Source organism: Myodes glareolus, chromosome 22 (assembly GCF_982192425.1).
Source record: "Myodes glareolus chromosome 22, mMyoGla1.1, whole genome shotgun sequence".
Taxonomy (NCBI): domain Eukaryota; kingdom Metazoa; phylum Chordata; class Mammalia; order Rodentia; family Cricetidae; genus Myodes; species Myodes glareolus.
Genome location: NC_142047.1, coordinates 6,971,472 through 6,992,995, shown reverse-complemented (window position 1 = coordinate 6,992,995; position 21,524 = coordinate 6,971,472). Strand labels below are relative to the sequence as shown.

Below are 21,524 nucleotides of genomic sequence, written 5' to 3'. Positions count from 1 at the left end.
CATTGTATCATAGTTTTCTATAGCCAGTGAAATATCTTGAAAACAAAAGCAGCTACTGTCCCAGGCATGTACTGTCAGTCTTCCTTGGCATCTTACATCCTCACCAGCAGTAACTCCATGGGTAGAGAGACTGAACACAGAAAGGAGGATTGCTAACTCCTGAAATCCAGAACCCAGGATTCAGATACCTCAAGATTCTGCAGAGACACGCCAGCAGGGATTTGTCAGCATCTGCGTTTCTAGGACTTGGATGACTGTGAAAGCCAGGACATCTAAAGACAGAAAAACAAAACAAACAAACAAACAAAAAAGAACAACCAAAAAAACCCAGTATTCTTATTTTAAAGAGAATTTTCAATGGTTGTTTCTAATACATAAAATTCACACACGACATTCCCACAGTCATGCCAACAAGTTGTGCATGCATCCAGAGTATTCCAGGCCTCATACTGAATGACACATTGCATCTTGGAAAGAATTGGGTCATTGTGAAATAAATATATCACAGAAATTAGGAAGGAGAAAACGTGGGTAAGGAAGGAAAGCATTTTTTCATTCCGGTGCAGGCTCTTCTGTAGGTAGCAGGGCTCTGCTGGCCATTCTCACGTTAGCCTGCACCAGGAATGCTGAACGCAACATAGCCAAACTGACATCCTTAACTTGTTAATCATGTGTCCTGTTGGAAATGGAGAGGATTGGCAGGAGTGTGCAAGCTGTTACATGTTGCAGGTTGTTTCATGTAAGCTGTCATAGGCATGCTGGACAACAGTAGGTCTACACATGGTAAACTAACATCAACATTTTACGACATGTGCAAAGTATGTAGTAGGCTGTGTGTCTGTGTGGATAGAGAGAACTCCTTATTATTATATTATTAAAGTGTTTTAACCTGCTATTTGAGATCCAGATAAGTTTTACCTAAATCTCTCTCTCTCTCTCTCTCTCTCTCTCTCTCTCTCTCTCTCTCTCACACACACACACACACACACACACACACACACACAGAGCTTTTTTTTAATGAAAGTTAGTCTCAAAGATCATTGGTATATGTGCAAGGTTTTTTAAGATTTATTTATTTATTTTATATGAACATTCTATCTGCATTACAACTTTATGTGAGAAGATCCCACTATAAATGGTTGTGAGCCACCATGTGGTTGCTGGGAATTGAACTCAGGACCTCTGGAAGAGCAGCCAGTGCACTCAACCATGGAGTCATCTCTCCAGCCCATGTGTGTAGCCCATGTGCTTTTAAAAGAGTGACTGTCTACTGTATTGACTGACGAGGGTTTGGGTCTGTGTGGTGACTCTGTCCCCAAATACCATGGTGACTTCTCTACCTCCTCACTTCAGGAAGTGACAGGAACATGGAAGGAGAAGCTGCTCTCTACCTGGGCTCAGCCCACTTGGCTGCTGGAGAATATGAAACCGCACTCACAGTAAGTCAAAGCGAACATCATTTTATAACATGACGTTATCATAAGATCAGAAGAAATGGGTCGGGGCTGACATCAAAGCACCTATTTATGGAGAGTCAAACTGAATATCAGTCTCTTAGAAGCATGAACAAGTGGGATCCATTGGTCTTCGAAGGTGAGTTATGGTCAACTACTATGAAACACTGTAAGGTATGGGAAGTCACATGCGCTGAGCAGTATGACCCTCTACTCCGCTCCGTTCAGAGCAAGGGAAAGTGGTTTCAGATGAAAGAAGATAGAGCAGCGAAGGCGCAGTGTTTATAGGGTGAATTGGGACAATTCGTTTCGAGCATATGTGCCTGCTAAACAGGGGTGATATTTGCATTGATCTGGGCCTGGGGGTGGGTCAGCAAGAGGCTGATAGTCCCAATCTTCAACACACCTTAATCCCTGACAGAATTAGTGCTTGTATAGTTAATCCCTGGGCCTGCTCTGTTTGGATGGGACACAGACAGCAAGAGCCGTGCTTTCTTTACTATAATTAAGTTGGGTTTCTTTCCTGGTGCTATCTGCAATGCTTATCAGACATAGCTTTTTAACCATTTACATCCCATGCACTTACCTTACTTTATATGGTACAGGTTTAATGCAGAGCTTTGGAATCTCATTGACTCCTTTAGATATTCATGTTAAGCAGGATTCATAAGTGTGGGTCACATGTCATTTTCTAGCTCCGTTGAACCTGCTCATCATAGAAAGCACAGCGTTTCCTAGATGACTCTTCCGTTCAAATTTTGTGGTCAATGATAAGTGTTTGGCAAAGCTCTGTTCTGGTGCTTGGAGTGTAGACAAACCACCAAGGCGCATGCGTTCCTGCAGGAGCTAATGCAGTGTGGCAGCCGAGAAACAGGATCACAGTTCAGAGCACAAGCTTAGAGCTGCTTCATGAATTGAGAAGCGGAGGCGGTTTCCAACCCCGACAACCGGGAGGTTACCCAGAACAGTGGCACGGGGGATTCTATATGAAGAAAACACACAAAGATGATGATGGAACAGTACACATAAATACAGTCATACACACACACACACGCACACATTGGTATGCTTTGTTTGGGAAGCAATGGATTGTTTGAGGGAAGACAAAATGTATTAAGAGATGAAGCTAAAAACTTTAAAGAAAGATGGCATATGCCAGTCTCAGGAAACTGAAGTAGGAGGATTATTTGCATTGGGGAGGGGGCAGCCTGAGTTACACAGCAAGACTGTCTCAAAAAAGAAAGCAAAAGGTGGGGGACAAAAATTAAAATTAAAATAAAAATTAAATTAGGTGACAACTAGCTCATAGATTCTCATTCCCCTCCCTCTATATCCCTCCCCCACCCCACCCCTTTGCTTCTTGCCTATAGCAAGGTAACTTCAAGTAACGCAATAGCGTTTACAACAGAAAGCTCCCTTCCATCCCCACACTTAGCTCCACAATTCTTTTCCTCAAATACAGTTACAGGTTTATAACTTATCTTTCTAAAACACTCAGTGTATGACACAGATAAGGGAGTGTAGGTGTGTTTCCTTTGCTGTGTTTGGAGACTGGAATTTTCCACACAGCTCCGTGCCTTCAATGCACTCCTTTCACACTAATTCCGGCGAACTTCACTTCAGTCTTCATTTTTACAGGTTCATCACGGGATGGTTAACAGATAAATATGTGTATGTAGGAGGCAAGCATGCTACATGCCATTTTGAAATGCATGTAGGCTGGAAAGTGGTTGTCATTAGCCTATCATTTCATAACTTGCCTTATTTTCTGAGAAGACTAAAGATCTACTCTCTTAGAAATTTCATGTGTAGTTATTGATTGCTGCATTTTAAAAGGGCTGGACCATGAATGCTTTAACATCCTATAGGAGGACACAAAGGCTATTTTCAATAAATTTTTATTATAAACCATGCGTGTTATGGTTTGTATATGAAATAACCCCTTAAAAAACTCCTATGTTTTGGTCCCCAGTGCAGTGTTCCGAGATGCGGCTTTAGTATGTGAAGGGGCCATGAATAGACTTGCCTCACTGACAGACGAAATCTCGTTATGTGTTTGATGATCTGGTGGCAGACTCGGGAGGTAGCAGTGCTGTTCTGCAGTGTGGCGCGGTGGTGAGAAGGAAAGTTACACCACACAACAGGACTCACGTGGGAGGTTTGTTGGGGGAGGGGAAGGGACTGGGCGGGAAGACTGACAGAAGAGACCTCTGGCATGGAAGCGGTGGAAAGGAGAGGGAGGCACAGGAGGGGTCTGCTTTTATAAGGGGCTTTGGTGCATGCGCACAGGGCTTGATGATGTGTTCTATCAGGACCCTTAGGGACTCCAGTGCGTATGCACAAAGAGTGCTCTTAGTGACTGCAGTTGAAGACCCCAAGGGTGGGCCAGCATAAGGCCTGAATGCTAACAGGCAGAAACTTTACAGACAGGAACTTTGATGAAACAGATTGAATCAGTCACGGTGGCTCATCATGCTGGATAGTTTCTGTCAACTTGACACAAGCAAAAGTCATCTCAGAGGCGGGAACCTCAACTGAGAAAATGCCTCCATAACGTCTGGCTGTAGGCAATCCTGTAGGGCATTTTTGTAATTAGTGATTGATGGGGAAGGGCCCAGGCCATTGTGAGTGGGGCCACCCTTGGACTGGTCGTCCTGGGTTCTATAAAGAAAGCAGGCTGAGCAAGTCATGTGAAGCAAGCCAGTAAGTAGCACCTTCCATGGCTTCTGCATCAGCTTCTGCTTCCTGGTTCCTATCCTGCTTAAGTTCCTCTCCTGACTTCCTTCAGTGATGAACAGTAATAACAGAAGTGTAAGACAAATAAATCCTTTCCTCCCAAAGTTGCTTTTAGTCATGGTGTTTCATCATAGCAACAGCAACCCTAACTAAGATACTAACCCTTGTAATGCTAATACTTGAAATTCTTACCCTTTTAATGCCTATACTTGAAATTCTAAGGCGGGGGGAGTGCCATGAGTTCCAGGCCAGCCTGGATTACAAAGTAAGGCCTTGTTTCAAAACAGCATCAAAGGAAAAAAAGAAAATCTTAACAACAACAACAACTAGGGACCAACAAGATGGCTTGATTGGCAAAGGCACTTGCTGCTGCCAAACCCGAAGACTCTAAAATCCACAGGGTAGGGAAAAACTGACTTCTACAAGTTGTCCTTTGAGTTTCACATGTGTGCTCTGACACATGTACCCACACATATGGACACTATATATATATATATGTGTGTGTGTGTAATGTATATGTATATATACATATATATAATGTATATGTATATATGACACAGAAGTAGGTGTCTACTTATCTTTTATGCCCTTTGATACCAGATAATCTAAAGATTTGGTTTTGGAAAGGGCAACTCTATCATTCTTTAGTATTTCCTTTGTGAATAGGTAAGGAGATCAACTTTAAGTTTTAATCTCAATGATTTCTTGTAATATTAAAATAATGTGAGAATTTAAAAAAAAGAAGTAGGTGTCTTAAGATGTGGAAGCGCGTTCTTCAGGCCCATTTCCTGCTTTGTGGTGTCCTGGACTCCATCTCAGTCTCTGCCTACCATCTCCCATGAGATGAGGTGAGTCACTTTGCCACAGTCCTTCTGCTGTAGTGCTCTGCCTCTGTGTGCACAGTCCCAGAAACAATGGCGCCAAGTGACATAGACTGACATCTCTGCCTCTGTGTGCACAACCCCAGCAACAATGGCGCCTATGCCATAGACTGACATCTCTGCCTCTGTGTGCACAGTCCCAGAAACAATGGCGCCAAGTGACATAGACTGACATCTCTGCCTCTGTGTGCACAACCCCAGCAACAATGGCGCCAATGCCATAGACTGACATCTCTGCCTCTGTGTGCACAACCCCAGCAACAATGGCGCCAATGCCATAGACTGGGATCTCTGAACCCATGATCCAAAGACACCCTTCTTCCCTGGTTTGTTTACCTTAGGCATTTTGTCACAGTCATGAAATAAAGCTAACTTACACCATGGGCAACAAACGGGTTGAATGACTGCGTGAAGCAGGAGATTCTGGTGTACGCTATGATGTCAGTGGTATAAGACAGTCCAATAAAAATGGATCTCAGAAATTATCTTTGACATCCAAATGGAAAATCCTGGAAACTTCTACTCTTTTAAGACAATGTTATCTTCTGGAAGTAAATATGAATCTCACGTTCACCACTTGTCAGCTGGAAAACCTCAGGCCAGCTCCTAGAGCTCATCATCTCATTGCTCCCCATTCCTTGCAGGAGTATACGTAGGCTTGCTCCGCTGAGTGCAATAGGTTACATGGCCTGAGCCACTTCTTAATCCCTGGAACTGGTGGATACTGGTATGATCAGCTTAAAGACCTGGAGATGAGATGATTGTCCTCGATTGGGTGAGGTGGACTCCAATTCCAAAGTCAAACATCGTTCTAAGGAAAGGGCAGAAGAGGCTGTGAAACAGACAGAAGAACAAAAGACAGCACAGAGAGAGAAGGAACATGTGAGGGTGAAGGAGGAGAAGGTGGAAATGTAGACCCAAGTCCAAAAGCACCTGGAACCATCAGAGGGGTAAGAGGCAGGCAAGCAACCCTCTCAGAGTCGTCAGAGGGTCAGGATGCTGCTCAACACCAGATTTCAAGCTTCTTCCCTTCTAAGCTTTGAAAGGACGGACTTCATCGTGTCAGCTCTATGGGACTACTCCTAATAAAGAAGAGTTTCTTTATATAAAGTTCTGAAAGAGTATCTGCCTGGTCTGCTAGAAAGTCTGTAGCAGGACAGTATCTTCTAGATTTACTGGGTACACTAGAGACACAATGACTGGATAAAACTAAATATGCAAGGTGATTCCCTAATTGATTGGAGATATAACTAGTCATCTAATCACAAGGCAAATGCAAAGAATATTTTTTAAATGTTTTTTGATTCTTGTTTTAAATTCTTAGACTCCTAGTTTCATTGCTGATACTGTCATAAAATATCCTGCGGAAAAGTGACACGTAGGAGAAAGGGCTGCCATTCCAGCTTACAGTTCATCATTGAAAGGAAGTTCAGGCAGGAACTTGAGAGTCACATCCACAGACAAGAGCAGAGAGAATCACACCTCCGTCATGTCTACTTGCTCTCAGAGAGCTCTCTAACTTTGTTTCCTCTTAGACAGTCCTGCCCAGTCCAGAGCCCAGCCCATGAAAAGGTACTGCCACAACCTGGGTCTCTCCACCTCCAAGGATGATCAAGACAGTCCCCACAGACATACCCACAAGCCAATCTGATCTGGCTATTCCCTCTTAAAGACTCTCTTCCCAAATGAGCCTATGTTGAGTCACGCTGACAGTCAAAACTACCCAGCACAGTTAGCATACACAACTATGGGCTCAACGATGGCATTGTCATACACATCCATCACTGTATTCGGCTTATGATTCTTGCTACTCTGCCCATTCCTACTGGTTCCCGTCCTCTGAAATTCCCTGTTTCCTTCATGCCATTTGTAGACAGATAGATAGATGACTGATCATAGATGATAATGACAGGTAGGTGATAGATAGGTGGTTGAGAGCAGGACTCCATTTATGTGAGGGAAAAGGGCAGCATTTGCCTCTGTTCTCTCCTTGAAGCCACTTCTGATCACACGCTGCCAGTATCATCAATAACATCTCAGTGTGTCGTCTCATGTCCGTGTGTCCGCCCTGAGAGATGGTGGAGAGGAGTGAGACTGCCCCCATCTGCTGTGTCACCTTGGAACCCCTAAGAGATGTCTATTTTCGTTGATGCTATTAAAGCTATTGGCTTTTGGCCAGTCAGTTGTATTTTAATACACAAACTAAAATATCGTCAAATTTTCAGTATTTTTCCTCTAGACTCAACCTTGACCTCTTACACTTTTCCCTTCCAATAATACTAGTCATCCATTTAGTAATTCCATCTCAGTAGTTTTGTTCATCAGAAAGAGGCATCTTACATTTGTGTTAATGTGCCTCTATTTAAAGTCTTCTATTAATAAATGACTAATGTATTTAACAAAAGAATGTGTTTGCAAGAATAAGAATAAAATCTTAGTGATCAACCCCTTGCTGGCTGTTGTGGTTTAGATATGTGCCTATAATTTATTTGTTAGTGATTCAATCCCCAAAGTCATAAGCTGATAGTATTTGGTGAGGGCTTTAGAAGTCAGTTAGACCTACATGACGTCGGGAGGATGGGGTTCCCATGATGACGATAAGAAGGGATACTCCAGATAGCATGTCTGCTCTGCCTTACAGGGGAAGGCTCTGCAGCACGTTATAGTGCAGTGAGAAGTTCCACTCATAGTGCAGCCCCAAAGAAAGAGCCTCCCTCAGTCTTGCTGGCTGCGCAGGTTCCCTCCTTCCTAACACCTCATTCTCCTTCAAAGTTCCAGAAACCTACTTCACTCAGTTGTTCATCCTGTGCGCCATCTGTTCTCCATTATTCCAGTGATATAGTTTAATCAGAACTTGTACCCGGGGCTAGAGAGATAGCTCAGCAGTTGAGAATTCTCGCTGTTCTTCTAGGGGACCAGAGTTTGGTTCCCAGCACCCACATTGGGTGACTCACAACCACTTGTAGCTCCAGCTCCAGGGGACTGGACATCTTCTTCTAGTCTCTGCAGGCACTATACTCACGCGTTCAAGTACACACACACACACACACACACACACACACACACACACACACACACAAACACACACATAAATACAGTAAAATAAAATTCTTTTAAAATGTTTATGATGAAAGCAAAAATTCATTGAATTGGAATTTCCTTTGCTTTTATAGAACAAGATTCAATGTACTATTATTTAATTATTCCACATACCCAATGTAGTCATTTCCATGGTTAATACGTCAGCATCTTTATGACACCGTGGAAAGCTCCCAGTTCAGTTGTTAACTTGTATGTATGGCTGACCTATATCTCTGTCATTGCTTGGTAGCATTACATAGGAAGAGTGTGAGTACATGCTGTATGTCAGAAAAAAAATACTGACATAAACATTCTGGCAACCTATAACTTGTTTGATACATATCCACAAATAATGGAGGATATTAATTATATTTATAAAGCATTCTGAGGATTTCATTAAGTAACTTCAGTGAAATTTTATTTATCCTTTCAACCTAACAGATGCAAGATACCTATAAAAGTCATTCCTCGCCGAGAGTGGCTTATTCTCTCTATAGTACTTCACTGATAGAAAGTCAGGGGTGAGAAGATAACTCTTAATAATTGTTCTTATTTAGTTTCTTTCTGTATACAGCTCCCTTCAAAGTACAGTAGTGAGCTTCTGTCAACCTAGCTGACATGCATGCCCTGGCACGTTCTGGAGCAGCATACATAGAACAGAGTTCCTTTTGAGGTGCTTTGTAACTGTCATTACCTGTCGTGTGTGTGTGTGTGTGTGTGTGTGTGTGTGTGTGTGTGTGTGTGTGTGTTTGTGTGTACACTGCATGAGTGTGGAGGTCAAAGAACAACTTAAAGGAGTGGGTTTGCTCCTTCCACTATGTGGATCCCAGGAACCCCTAAGAGATAATGACCAGCCTAAGCTCAGCGGAAGCGTCCTTAACACACTGAGCCATCACACCAGGCCTATTGCTACTTTTTCTCTTATCTACCATTTACTAATCTTCCCTTGTACGTATTTACACAATACTTAAATTTGTCTTTTAATTGACATTCATTTTTATAATGAAAATAAGGCAACATTTTGTGGGAAACTGTTTGCATCATTTTTCTTTGAGGAAAAGAAAAGACATCCTTTAAAAAGGATTTGAGCCATGTTTTAATTAAATATAACATCTTTCACTACCAATGAAACAGAATGTCTTCAATTATCATTAGGAATCCTTTCCTACAGCCCGAAAAACATGTGAACTCAGGCTCCCCTTGCAGCTTGAGGCTGTGCCTGTGAGCTTGGGTCCCAGCAGCCATTCTCTCGCTTGGCATTGAAGTTTTTCAACACACTTTATTCCTCTGTTGAATAATCTCTTCCCCTGCTCCAGCCCTGCTCTCCAGCCTCAGACAGTCCCCTTGAAAACTCTACAAGGAGCTGCTTGTGCAGACCCTGGGTCCACCACCCATTGCTGTTTAGTTCTTAGTTTGGCAGCACACCTGCTGGGATGCACACACACACGCACACATAGGTGCACACACACATACAGAAGCACACACACATGCACACACACACTCACATGCACACAAACGTGCACACACATACAGAAGCATACACGCACGTGCGCACACACGCGCACACACACACATACAGAAGCAAACACACACATACATGCACGTGTACACACATACAGAAGCAAACACACACATACACACACGTGTACACACATACAGAAGCAAACGCGTGCACACACACATACAGAAACAAACACACGCGCACGCGCGCACACACACACACACACATACACACACACATATGGAAGCACACCTGCCAGCATGCAAACAGCACTTCACTTTCACTTCCTTTGCGGTGCTAAGAAGAGAACTGTTCAGAATACCCGGAACCAAACAAGTCTTAGAAAGGACTTGCTGAAAGAAGTGTAAAAAGAAAGTAGTGAAACTTCCTCGTTTAAAAAATGGATTCATTTCCCAACCACATGGAAAGAACATGGTTGATAGTTACTTAGCAGTAACAGTATGGAAAGTGACTGTGTAAGGAGTATAGGGAAATTTGTCTTAATAATTTGCAGAATGGAGAAGCAATTGTTTTATGAATAACTTTTCATTTGGCTTTGTATTTAAGTTATAACCTTCCTGAAACATTGAACCAGGTAGCTTTATAGTAATTACTAAAGTTTATGTAGCACAGAACAATAAATCTTATCATATCATAGGATTTTTAATTTCCCAGTTAATGAGCTATATAACCCTAGGAACCTTTTCTTACTTGAGTGAAATTCTTAGGTGGTTTTTCAATACTGGTATAGTTTTAGAAAATAATATGTGCATTTTTTGTTTTCATTTTCTTAACTTTTATTTTATGTTTTTGGTGGTAAATGAAGACAAAGAAATAAAAGGAGGACAGGATTGCTCCAAAGTAGAGGGGAGATTTAGTGTAGATGTAAGGGAGAAAGCTGGTTGGTCAGGCCAGGCAGAACACAGCCAGCAAACTAAGCCAGACCATAAGTGGGAGAGTGGGGGGACCACAAGAGGAGACCCCACGCAAGAGACCAAGGGACAGGTGAGGCCAAAATGGCTGAGTTGCATAGGGGTTAGACTAGGGGAAAGGAAAGGGGAAGCCCCGCCCCTGGGAGGGAGGGGTCCAGGGTAGGGGCGGGATGAAGGGTGCAGGGAGGACCTGCACCTCCCGGTAGGGAGGTCCTGAGGGAGACTGGGCTTGAGATCTAAAAGGGGGTAAGGTCTCACCCTATCCCAGGCTTGTCTGGCCTGAAGCTTGTAATATTCCAATCGACAATCCTCTTGCCTCAGCCTGCTATCTTTGTCTTCTTCTAAACTGAGCAATACGTGAAAGTCCATATCTGTAAAATAAACGATGAAATGTTATGTGAACACATCAATTCAGAAGCTCCAAGGGGAAAATGAAAATTTGTATAATTTATAAAGTATTTGTGTGTGTGTGCGCGGGTGTGCGCGCACGCATGCTTACGGAGGCTAGAAGCTGGTGTTTAGTGTCTTTCTCTATAGCATCTTAGTATTTGGAGAGACAGTCTTTCCCTGAGCCTGGCTCTCCGAATACTACTAGGCTGGCCAGCCAGCAAGCCCCTGGGTCTGCCCGTCTCTGCCCTCAAACACCCAGTTTACAGCCAGCGCTTCCACGGCTGCCCTTTCCCTTGTGTGCTGGGTCCTAAAGTCCAGTCCATCCGCACGCTGAGAAATTGAACTTTTGAAATCAGAATTAGTAAACTGAAAACTCAAATTTTTATCAAAATTGTGAAATATTTTATGTCAGAAAAAAGTTTATGACCTAAATTACAATAAAAACCAATTTCCTGGTAATAACATATATTGTGTCTTTAGTATAAACCTAGTTTTAGATTCCCTGGATATCTGAAATATCACATTAGCCAATACTTTGTGATTGTCTAACATATTCATTTTTTTAAAAAAAAATTGCTGCTCCAGGTTCTTTACAGACTTGCTGAGTTTTCAGCTTCCAGTCATTCTGACTTTACCAAATAGTACAAAAAGATTCTGATGTTAATTTCAAGAGCAGATGAATATATGGATAATAGTCTTTATTTGTCTTTTCAAAAAGAGAAAACAAAGGACTTGAAGTCTCCAGCCACCTGCTCTGAGCAGTGCCACGTGGACCGTGAGTGGTGCGTGGTGCGTGGTGTGTGTGCAACTCCTTAAAGCTCAAGGGCTTGCACGCTCAAACGTCCTCAGCAGCACCAGCGCAGCCTGCACAGCTCATCACCAGGCAAAGGTGCGGCAGACCTGGGGGCAGAGGCACAGCTGTCAGCGCGCTGAGATCTAGGGCTGCAAGGGAAGAGGCACCACACCTGGAGAACCAGGGGGTGCTTGCCTGATTAGAGGGGTGAGGAGAGATAATGGTTCATGCTTCACCGTTAGAAAGTTAGTCAGATCGTATATGTTTCCTCAAGATAAGGAGTTGTAACAGAGAAAAGCAATTGACATTTCTGTTAATTCAGGGGCTTGCTATGTAGAAGAGACTAGCTTGGAACTGGCCTTTAGCCTGTCTGGCCTCAAAGTCTCAATCCTCCAGTGTCAACAGTTATCCAGAGTTAGAGGTAAAGCTCAGGGGCAAATTACTTGTCTAGCCCTCATGAGATCTAAATCTGATTCGCAACACAAGGAAAATATGTAAAGTATTCTCAAATGTATCTGAACATGGGAAGTTGGTTGCTTTCCACTTAATAGCAATATTGAGTTTGGATATACAGAATAATTAGTGCTCAATAAAAATAATTTACATTAAGATTTGAATGGAGCATCCATTCTATACTCCTAGTACTTAATTCATAGATTTGCAAAAATTCATTTTATCCAATAACTTAGACTTTCTACATTCATGAATCCACAGCTTTAAGTAATAACTAATAAAATGTACTTGTTTAAGACAGAGCTTTCATTTTTCTCCTAAACATCTTATTGGTGTGTGTGTGTGTGTGTGTGTGTGTGTGTGTGTGGTAACAGTCAGGTTTGGTCAGAAAAGAAGAGGAAAGTAATGAACACATTCAATGACAAAACAGTGTCCTGTTCCTGAATGGCAGAGAGTTGGTCGTGCAAGCATATATTGTAACTTTCACTTGTGAGGATTTCAAGGAAGGAAGTTAATATTACTTTGCATAAAATCATGACTTAGAGGCACAAAAGCAGAATTCGAGTAGAGTCAGAGGATAGTGAGTGTCTGAGAAAGCGGAGAACAGTTAAGCATGTCTGCTAGTACCCACATTCTGAGAATGGTGGAAGGGGTGTTTTGCATGCCGTTCCTCCTATGCTGGTGAAACCATTTCTGGGTATATCTCCCCAGAAAGATTCCTGGGGACATGAGGCCAATGGCCAGTGAGAGGAAGAGGAACAGGGAGGAAAGACGAGCAGTAAGGGACAGACAAAAGATGGGCGTTTAAGCTGTGACTAACTCAACTCGACTCCTCACAATAAGAACAAAAACAGCTTAATCAGGACTACTTGCAATTGCAACCTGAATGTGTTTGATCATTCTTACTCAAATATGTATTTTTACATGTTTTGTGAAATGTAACAGGGCATGCTTTGTGCTTCTGTGTTAATTGTGGACCTTGTAGACAAGAGCACTTCTTCACTATGAAACTAGAAACTACAGGCTGAGGTTTGAGTTTCCCTGGGAGCCAACCTTGAGACACAGATCTAAGTAGAAGTGGTTTAAGAAGAATTAGGCACAAGACAGAAGAGGACATAAAGATTTCCCACACACTTGCCACCACGCACAAAGGAAACCCAGGACGATGGGGAAGTTGGTGTTCTTCCCCACCAGTTAGTGTTCACCAGTCACTGAGTAGGAGCTTTGGCAGGCATCTCTGGAATTCCAGTTCGCTATGACCCCTGTCATGAGCTAGATAAAAAAAGCCTGAGAATCCGCAGAGCAGCCATGGCTATGGAGATTCTGAGAGGGGACACAGACGGTGGCACAGATGCTTGAGTTCTAGGCTACATACATTCCTCATGCCTGTAAAATGGAGAGATAGTTACCTCATGACTAACCAAACTAAAGATATAATGCTTCTATCACTTAGTAAACAGTCAATACTAGCTTTTTAAAAAAGGTGTTCAAATTTGTTCATCTTTGACTCAGGAATATTGATTTTAGAATTTATATGAAGAAAATAAGTGTTAAAGCATACAAATATTTATCCACAACATTATCTGCATAGCTAATATATACAGAGGTTTAGCTGTGACCTTTATATACAATTTTATAAGCACTATTTGTCATGATGTAAAAATCCATAAACAAAATAAATGTGAAACAAGAACAAATTGTTCAAAGCACTACTCTGCATCCTGAACAGACAACAGGAATTAAACAATAGACGTTTATAACAATAGAAACATTATTGATATATGGAGGTAAAGAATCAGGTTATAAAACATTGTATATTACAATCCTATTTACATATGTATATATGCAAACATATATATATACTCCATAAATATATAGAAAATACTAGAAACATCGAGTTGTTTTCTGTGATAATCGGTGGAAATAGAAATAACAAATGACTTTAATTTTCTATGGGTAAAGACAATGAGATGCATATTCTCCACATTTTACACAATTAACATATTGATTTTATATTTTAAAAACCAAAAAACTATGTAAAAAGTAAGCTGTTATTCCTATGTGTTCCACTGAAATGCAACGGTGTTAGTTGATGCTTTCAATAGGTTTATGTAGACTGCCTTTAGTAAGAGTCGTCCTGCACCACTGGTCACATCTCTGAGTCGTTGGAACGTCTCATCTCAGTCCAAAGCATTAAAGGAAATTATTAAGTGCTTAGCTGGTAATAAAAGGAATCTGAAGATGATTTCAGGTTGGAGCTAGAATGTCAAAGAAGTGGAGCTGTTTGAGGGGAGGGGCTGCTGGAGAGAGACTAAGTAGAGGAAGCTGAGCCTCCTGCCCATGCTGTCAGGATCAGCAAGTACACAGTGGCCAGCAGCCTCTGCCTCCAGCTGGTGTACTCGGCTCCCGCCACACTGGTGGAGGTGGCACTAGCTTGATCTCTAAACCTATTTGTTGAGTCTCATCACAAATTGCACACATAGATTGTTTAGATTTATTTTATTTTATGTGTACATGGGATTGCATGTATGTGTGTATGCGCACCGTGGGCATGCCTGGTGACCAAAGAGGTCAGAAGAGAACATCAGACCGCCTTGAACTAGAGTTACAGATGGTTATGTGTTACCACATGGATGCTGGGAACCAGACCCGAGTCCCTTGGAAGAGTAGCCAGTGCTCTTAAATGCTGAGTCATCTCTCTAAACCCTATATAAATTTTTAATAAAATCCTCATCTGTTCTCTTTACTGAACGATTTACTGGTGTGAATAACATCTTGTTATTATTGCCCAGGAGGAATTATTATCCAATAACACTTGAAACTTAAAACAGAAACCTCAGTGCAGTCGGGTGAGCCCACTGAGAATCAATACACAGATTAGGGAAGCGTGAGAAAGGACACAGGAAGCAGATGGATGAGTCGTCCCACCAGGCCAGCCATGGATCCCTCCCTACATTGTAGCCTCTCCAGAAAGAGTCAGGCCTGCTTGCTTCCTGTTTCTCACCTCCACTCCCTCTTCCACCCCACGGAGAGGAAAGGGTTCCAGTGGAGTTCTCTTTCTGCTCATCTGTTTTGGTTTCTCTTCAGGTATTTTGTTGTTGTTGTTTTGTGTTGTTGTTGTTGTTGTCAATGCCTCTGTGTGCCTTTGAGTCAATACAAATCCAAAACAGAGAAGTAGTAGGTCTGTCTCAGAAGTAATGTCTTCAGCATATTGCTGCAACCCTAGCTGGCAATCCTTGCTTTGGAAGCAAGCAGCTCATCAAATATAAGGGATAGAGTTACTAAAAACTACCAGTTGTTTAGACTTGCAGTTGAAAAGCTCTCTCGGAGAAGACAAAGTTTGGAATTTTCAATAAACAGAAATAGGACAGGAACAGGCCCTCGACTTACATAAATCTTACTTTCCTCATTGCCAGCTCAGCTGTTATCACAGAAGGAGGAATCAGTTCAGAGCTTGGTCCCTGGAGTTGAAGCACTTGAAATGCTGGTCCTACCACTTCTAAACCTCCCTTATGCCTCAGTTTCCCCTCCTGCAGCATGAATGCCTGACTCACCTGGAGGTGGTGGTGAAGAGGAAGTGAAGTAGCCAGTGAGGAGCAGGAGGCACATACCGTGCTGAGTGCCCCTAGCGCTGGGCCACAGCACAAGGCCCGCCTTGCCGGGCCAGCACGCAGTGTGGTATTCCTGCTTCTGCTGACTTCCGAGATCCTGGGCGACTTTCTCAGCTCCCTGCTTTGTAAAAATGAACGTGGTATTTATTAATATAGTGTGTTGATGAAATTCCAATGGAACAGTAAGGAGATAATGGTTTATTGGTCGTTATTATTGTAGCACAAGTGATTTAACTATACGTTTTTCCCAAATTTAATTAAACATATTCATTTTCCCTATGAGCTTATATTAGCTTACAGCAGAACGGGTGTTTATTATGTACATTTTATATGTTTATAATACCATAGATATTAAAAAATCAATGTTTTCCTTTAAAAACATTATGTAAATAAACATTAATATTCGTCACAAGATTTCAAAGCTAAAATTACTTTTTAATTGTTTACTGTAATAGATGACATGGGAATAGGATTGTGCCATCTCTGCAGTCATTGCCTCTTCAAAATTGGTTTTTAAAGTAACAGAAAAACTTTCAAATTGGGGATCAGCCATCCGGGATTCTGGTTCTGCTTTGTCACGAAGCTCTTTGACCTAGATTCTGTTCTGTCCCCTAAATGACACTGTTGCCTGACACCATTGTTAAAATCTTGATTGGTTGACAGCAAGACAGATTGTATCAGAAAGGTCTAGAAGCCTGAACCTAGCCTCCATGGCAGCAGCATCAGGCACCATCTTGGCCGGGAGGTGGGAGAGAGTGCTGGACAGGAGCGCTGTTGAGTGTGGTCATCACTTCTATGAGGAGTGACCACCATCAAGCAAGAGACGAATGAATTCTTGGACTTTAAACCAAACCTGCTGCCCCGTAAATGGATGGGCAGGCAGGATAGACAGGTATCCCTTCTCGGATGTTCCTTCTCTGCTCTTCCTTTTTAAAAAGAACACACTGAGTCTTTCCTGACCCAGCTCTCACACCGCTAGACCCAGATGCACCATGATGTCTATGGTGACATCATAATATCTTCAAGGACAAACTGGTTACCATTCTGTATCTGACACTAGGAAGAAATGTCTTGGAAAATGTCATATAAATGACCATTGGAAAATTACTAGATGCTAGCCTACCACAGTGACCTGATAAAAGGCCTTTTTCTATTTTGTTTATGGACAAACCTAATATCTCTCCCCTCTTTCTTTTGTGTGTGTGAGAGAGAGAGTATACAAGTTTTTGTGTGTGCATATGTGTGTCCAGGTGTGTGTGTTTGTTTGTGGAGGGCAGAGGTCAACTACAGGCAGCTTCCCCAATCACTTTCCACCTTAGTTTGAGATATAGGGTCTCTCACTGAAACTGGAGCTCATCAATTTGGGTAGACTGGCTGGCCAGCCTGCCCTAGGTGTCCCCCTGCCCTGACCTCACTAGCAGTAGGGTTACAGGTGCTTGCTGTGTGCTGGATTTTTACACAGTAGCTGTGACCCAAACTCAGTTCTTCCGATTTTCGAACTATGCTCTCACCCGATGGACTGTCTTCCGGTCCTGCCGTCCCTCTCGATGCATGCCAGCTCTCTGCAATTAGAGTGGAAGTTAAACCTTTGCCCAAGGAGTTCCTACTCTGCTTCAGCTTTTTCCACTCTAAGCTGAAAGATCCCTCCTTCCACACGACCACGTTCCAGACGCATGAGATGGCTAGGTAGCTTCATCTCTACGTGCCTCAGTGTCCCCACATTAAAGAGCTGGTAATTCTGAACTAGCTAATGTGTTGGCTTGACAAAGTCTGAGTTCTTCATACTGCACATGGTTCTGAATGCCTGTGGCCACACTGTTTGGGAGCATGGGATATAGTAGCAACAAAAAAGGAAAGAAATCTTTTATTCTCATGGAGTTTCTATGCCATGGGGAAAGACATAATGAAGACTTAGCAGAATAAGCAAGTGCACTTTATTAGACAATGATGAGTCCTAAAAAGAAGAGAGTGGAAGATGCCCACCGTTCAAAGGAATAATGCTTGTGTACTGGGAGAGCAGCTGAACAGAGGGAACTTTAAACAGCTGATGGAGAAACTGCCACATGAATATTGACTAGGAGCAGTTAAGAGTCAACCATGGAGTCACTGTGGGCTGAACACACCAGGCAGAGGGAATGGGCAGCTCAAAGTCCTGGGTGCCAGTACTGTTAGCAGCTTGGTGCTAATGGGGCCACATGAAAGTCAAAGGAGGAACACAAGCGGTGGTCAGAAAGATGAAGAATGGGTACAGAGAGGACCCTGGAGGCCATGACCAAAAAATCAAGGCTTTTTTCTTATTTTAAAAATACATATATGGGGCTGGTAATACAGTTCAGTTGGTAGAGATCTTGCCTAGAATGTACGAAGCCCTGGGTTCAACCCCCAGAAACATAAAAAATCAAGTGTGGTGGTATACAAACTCAGGAGGTGGATGCAGGATGATCAGAACTTCAAAGTTATCCCCAGCTACATGGAGAGTCCAATTCAAGTCTGAGACACATGATAACCGATCTTTTTAAAAAAGACCTAATGTAATAATAATAAGTAATACAAGAGAAAGATGTAGGCTACACGCAAATGAAAAACATGAAAGTTCTTGGGGTTGGCTGTTCTTGGTGATTATAAGTAAACAACGCTAATACAATGGCAGCAGGTGGAGGCCAAACAGTGATCAGAAGCAGGAAGCGAACAATTAGAGTATCAGGAGGTTGGGGCTGCAGTGACTGTCTGTCAGCAGTGGGAGAAAGGCTTGAGGCAACCGAGGCATAGGATGGCAGTTTTCAGTGACAGTGGCGGTCAGCACAGTACTGTTCAGGATGGCCCAGCAGCAAGCACAGTGCCAAGCTTTAAACGCTGGCTCTGCTATCCAATACATCCACTCAAGCCCCTCCCCCTCCCTGAACACTGTGCATCTTACACAGAGACATTTGGTGTCTCTGTATTTTTGTCTCTCCTGATTACTCATTGGGAATCTTAATACTTATGTCAAGGCTTTGTGAAGATCAAACACACAATTAACAGAAAAATATTGCACATGTAGGCTTTAATCTGTGGTAGCAACTGTCAACAGTGACTGGCAGCCACCGAGCCACATGTGGCATGGGGCTCAAGGGTGAAACTTCTTCACACAGGCGTGTAGATCTCCGAATACGGTCTGTGGCAATGCCAAGCTTCTGTAAGGAGGTCCGGAGTCGAGGGCTGATGAGGACAGAGAAAGGACTATCAACAGATACTGCAGTAGAGATTGCGGGATCCCACAGAGCTTGCTGCTTCTCAATGCTTATGTATTGATAAGCAACTCGGAAATGCCAGCTACGATGGTGGCTCTGAGCACAGGCTGCAAGCCCAAAGCTGATGCTGAGGATGCTAGCTGACCGCTTGTTTCCCGGTGTGTTCAGCTTGGATGTTATTCCAGGACTGATCAAAGACATTGGTTGGAAAGAATAAAATAAATCGCACTTCTAAACAAACCACTAAAAAGTGTTAAATTGATTTAAGTAATTTGGGGGAATATTAATATTTAAAACTTCTGTGTCCGATGCATTTTTATGACCAACTATGGCAATAATAACCATCGTTTCATTCCACCATTCTTCATTTTATAATATTGCACAATAAACTGTGTGCAAACTTATTCCTTTGCTTTGGAATGGAAGTCTCAGAGTGCGGCCGCTTGTTTATGTTTAAATATCTTGAATTTTATTCAGTCAATAAAAGTATACTCAATTAAGGCTTTATTATTCTCTTTTCATAGTTGAGGTGAAAAAAATACTGTGTTTGGCTGTTATTATTTTTTAAAAAAACTCCTTGCCTCACATTCATCCCTTTGCAGTGAATTTGATTTTGAGCAATGTGTACTTCATGTTCCTTCCAGTTTCAAGCAAATTTTCTAACTTCGATTTGGTACCTTGAGCTTATCCGAGAACATTCCTAAAATAGCAAAAGTGATTTTCATAGATTTTTAAAAACATAGTGGAGAGGCACAGTATAAATGGAATATCATCCATAAATGCCCCTTAGCAGCAGGAGGTCTTGGTTCCCCAAATGTCCCACGCATCATCCACTCTGACTTGGGTTTACCTGGTTTGCTCAATGTGGCCGTCAGGCAGATGAGAGAAGACACGCTGTGTGGTAAAGACAACTCAGACATCTGGACCACAGTGCGAGCGTTCCAAGGCGTTTCTGAACTGTTCATGCATTTGCACTTACCCAGCCACAGCCCCGGCCCCTCACCAGCCTTGTCTCAGGCTCCCTCTTCCTTTTCTCCATCTCTGCTGCCTTCATCTTTCTTTGTACTCCAACAGCCTCCTCTGCCTGCTTGTGTTAGCGCAGTCCTTGCAACACCTGACTGCAGAGGAATTCGGCCAATGAGGAGCCTGGTGGTCCCCCTGCCTCTGCCTCCATGTCATCTTCTGCCTGTCATCGCTCAGCGCTCTGTGCCACACTGGCTTGTTTTGTCAATAACCATTTATTTGTTGCTGGGATAGTAGCAGCCATTACATCTGACCTCCCTGTTTCATCAATTATGGATAGATTATTGGATGTGAACATCTGCCAAACCTTGCTGCTGCAGTCCCCTCCTGGCTAAGATAAGATAAAGTACTAAACTGCTGTTTATTGTCTGGTGAAACTCTACCAAGGAGCCCGGGAATTCCAGGACTACTAGCACCCCATCAGCAGTACCCAAAATGGCTTGCTATCGCCACCATGTCCCCTAGGAGTCCAGCCATTTATTATTTACACTTATCACGAGTTGCTATAACCTACTTGATAAAAGCTCTTGGTGGCTTCTCATTTCCCATCAAAATGGAAATGGCTCATAAATTGTTTCCTTGTCTTTTCTGCCACCGAGGAAGGGTCATAGACAAAGCCTCCTTGGTGTGGAAGCAATCAGATGAAGCCTTTTCTGCCATGTTTTATTTGAAAGGGTTGGGTTCTCACATTCTGACAGGGAAGCATGACATTGCAAACATAAATTAGGGTTTACAGAGTTTACCAGAAGAATGTCTCGTAGTTAAAGGGACATTGCACTGTCCACAAAGCACACACTCAAAATGCTTTGCAAGACTTCTGGGGATTTCTCAGAATGGGAAATGAGAATGAATTTTTATTGAATTTGCCTTCCATGAGAAAGGAAATCTAGTGCGAGGGATTATGGATAGATGATGGCTTCCCGCCAGAGGAGAGAGAAATCTCCTGGTAATAGGTTCATGCAAGAATATGAAAACCTCTGTAGTCTTCGTGCTTGTTAAAGCCTTCTGACAAATGTAGAGCCGTTCAGAACCTTTCCTGCGAGCCAGACACAGTCTCATAGAAGACATCCAGATGGAGGAACGTGAATGAGCTGCTAACGAGAGGTGGGGCCCACTGGGCTGCTTGCTCGGCACCTGTTCTCTGCGCACACACCCATGAAAAGGGTGCAGTGCTTGCCTCTCATTGTTCATTAGGAAAATGAAGGAGGAAATGCCTGGTGTTCACTCTACAGACAGGGCCAGACTGTTCCCATTGTTCTCGGATTGCTCCAGCCTGACTTGCTAACCCTTAGCATCCTGGGTCCTGGTGGGAAAACACCTGTTTGTTTGAGACCATGTCTGGACAGAGCAGTCACACAGTTAGACATGGAAGTCTCAGGTTGTTTTGAAATTCATCTATGTCCTTTTAAACCTACTTGCTGATGCTTCAGCCCTCCAGG

At 42.8% G+C, this 21,524-nt stretch overlaps 1 protein-coding gene across 1 annotated transcript in view; it reads left to right on the top strand.

Annotated features, from left to right (window-relative positions):
* The window catches only part of Ttc29 (tetratricopeptide repeat domain 29), a 200,306-nt gene that overhangs the window by 76,497 nt on the left and 102,285 nt on the right, over positions 1–21,524 (top strand). The window contains exon 8 of the mRNA XM_048450253.3: positions 1,354–1,439. Within this exon, the coding sequence (XP_048306210.1) occupies positions 1,354–1,439 (86 nt within the window). The remainder of the gene's footprint in view (positions 1–1,353; positions 1,440–21,524) is intronic.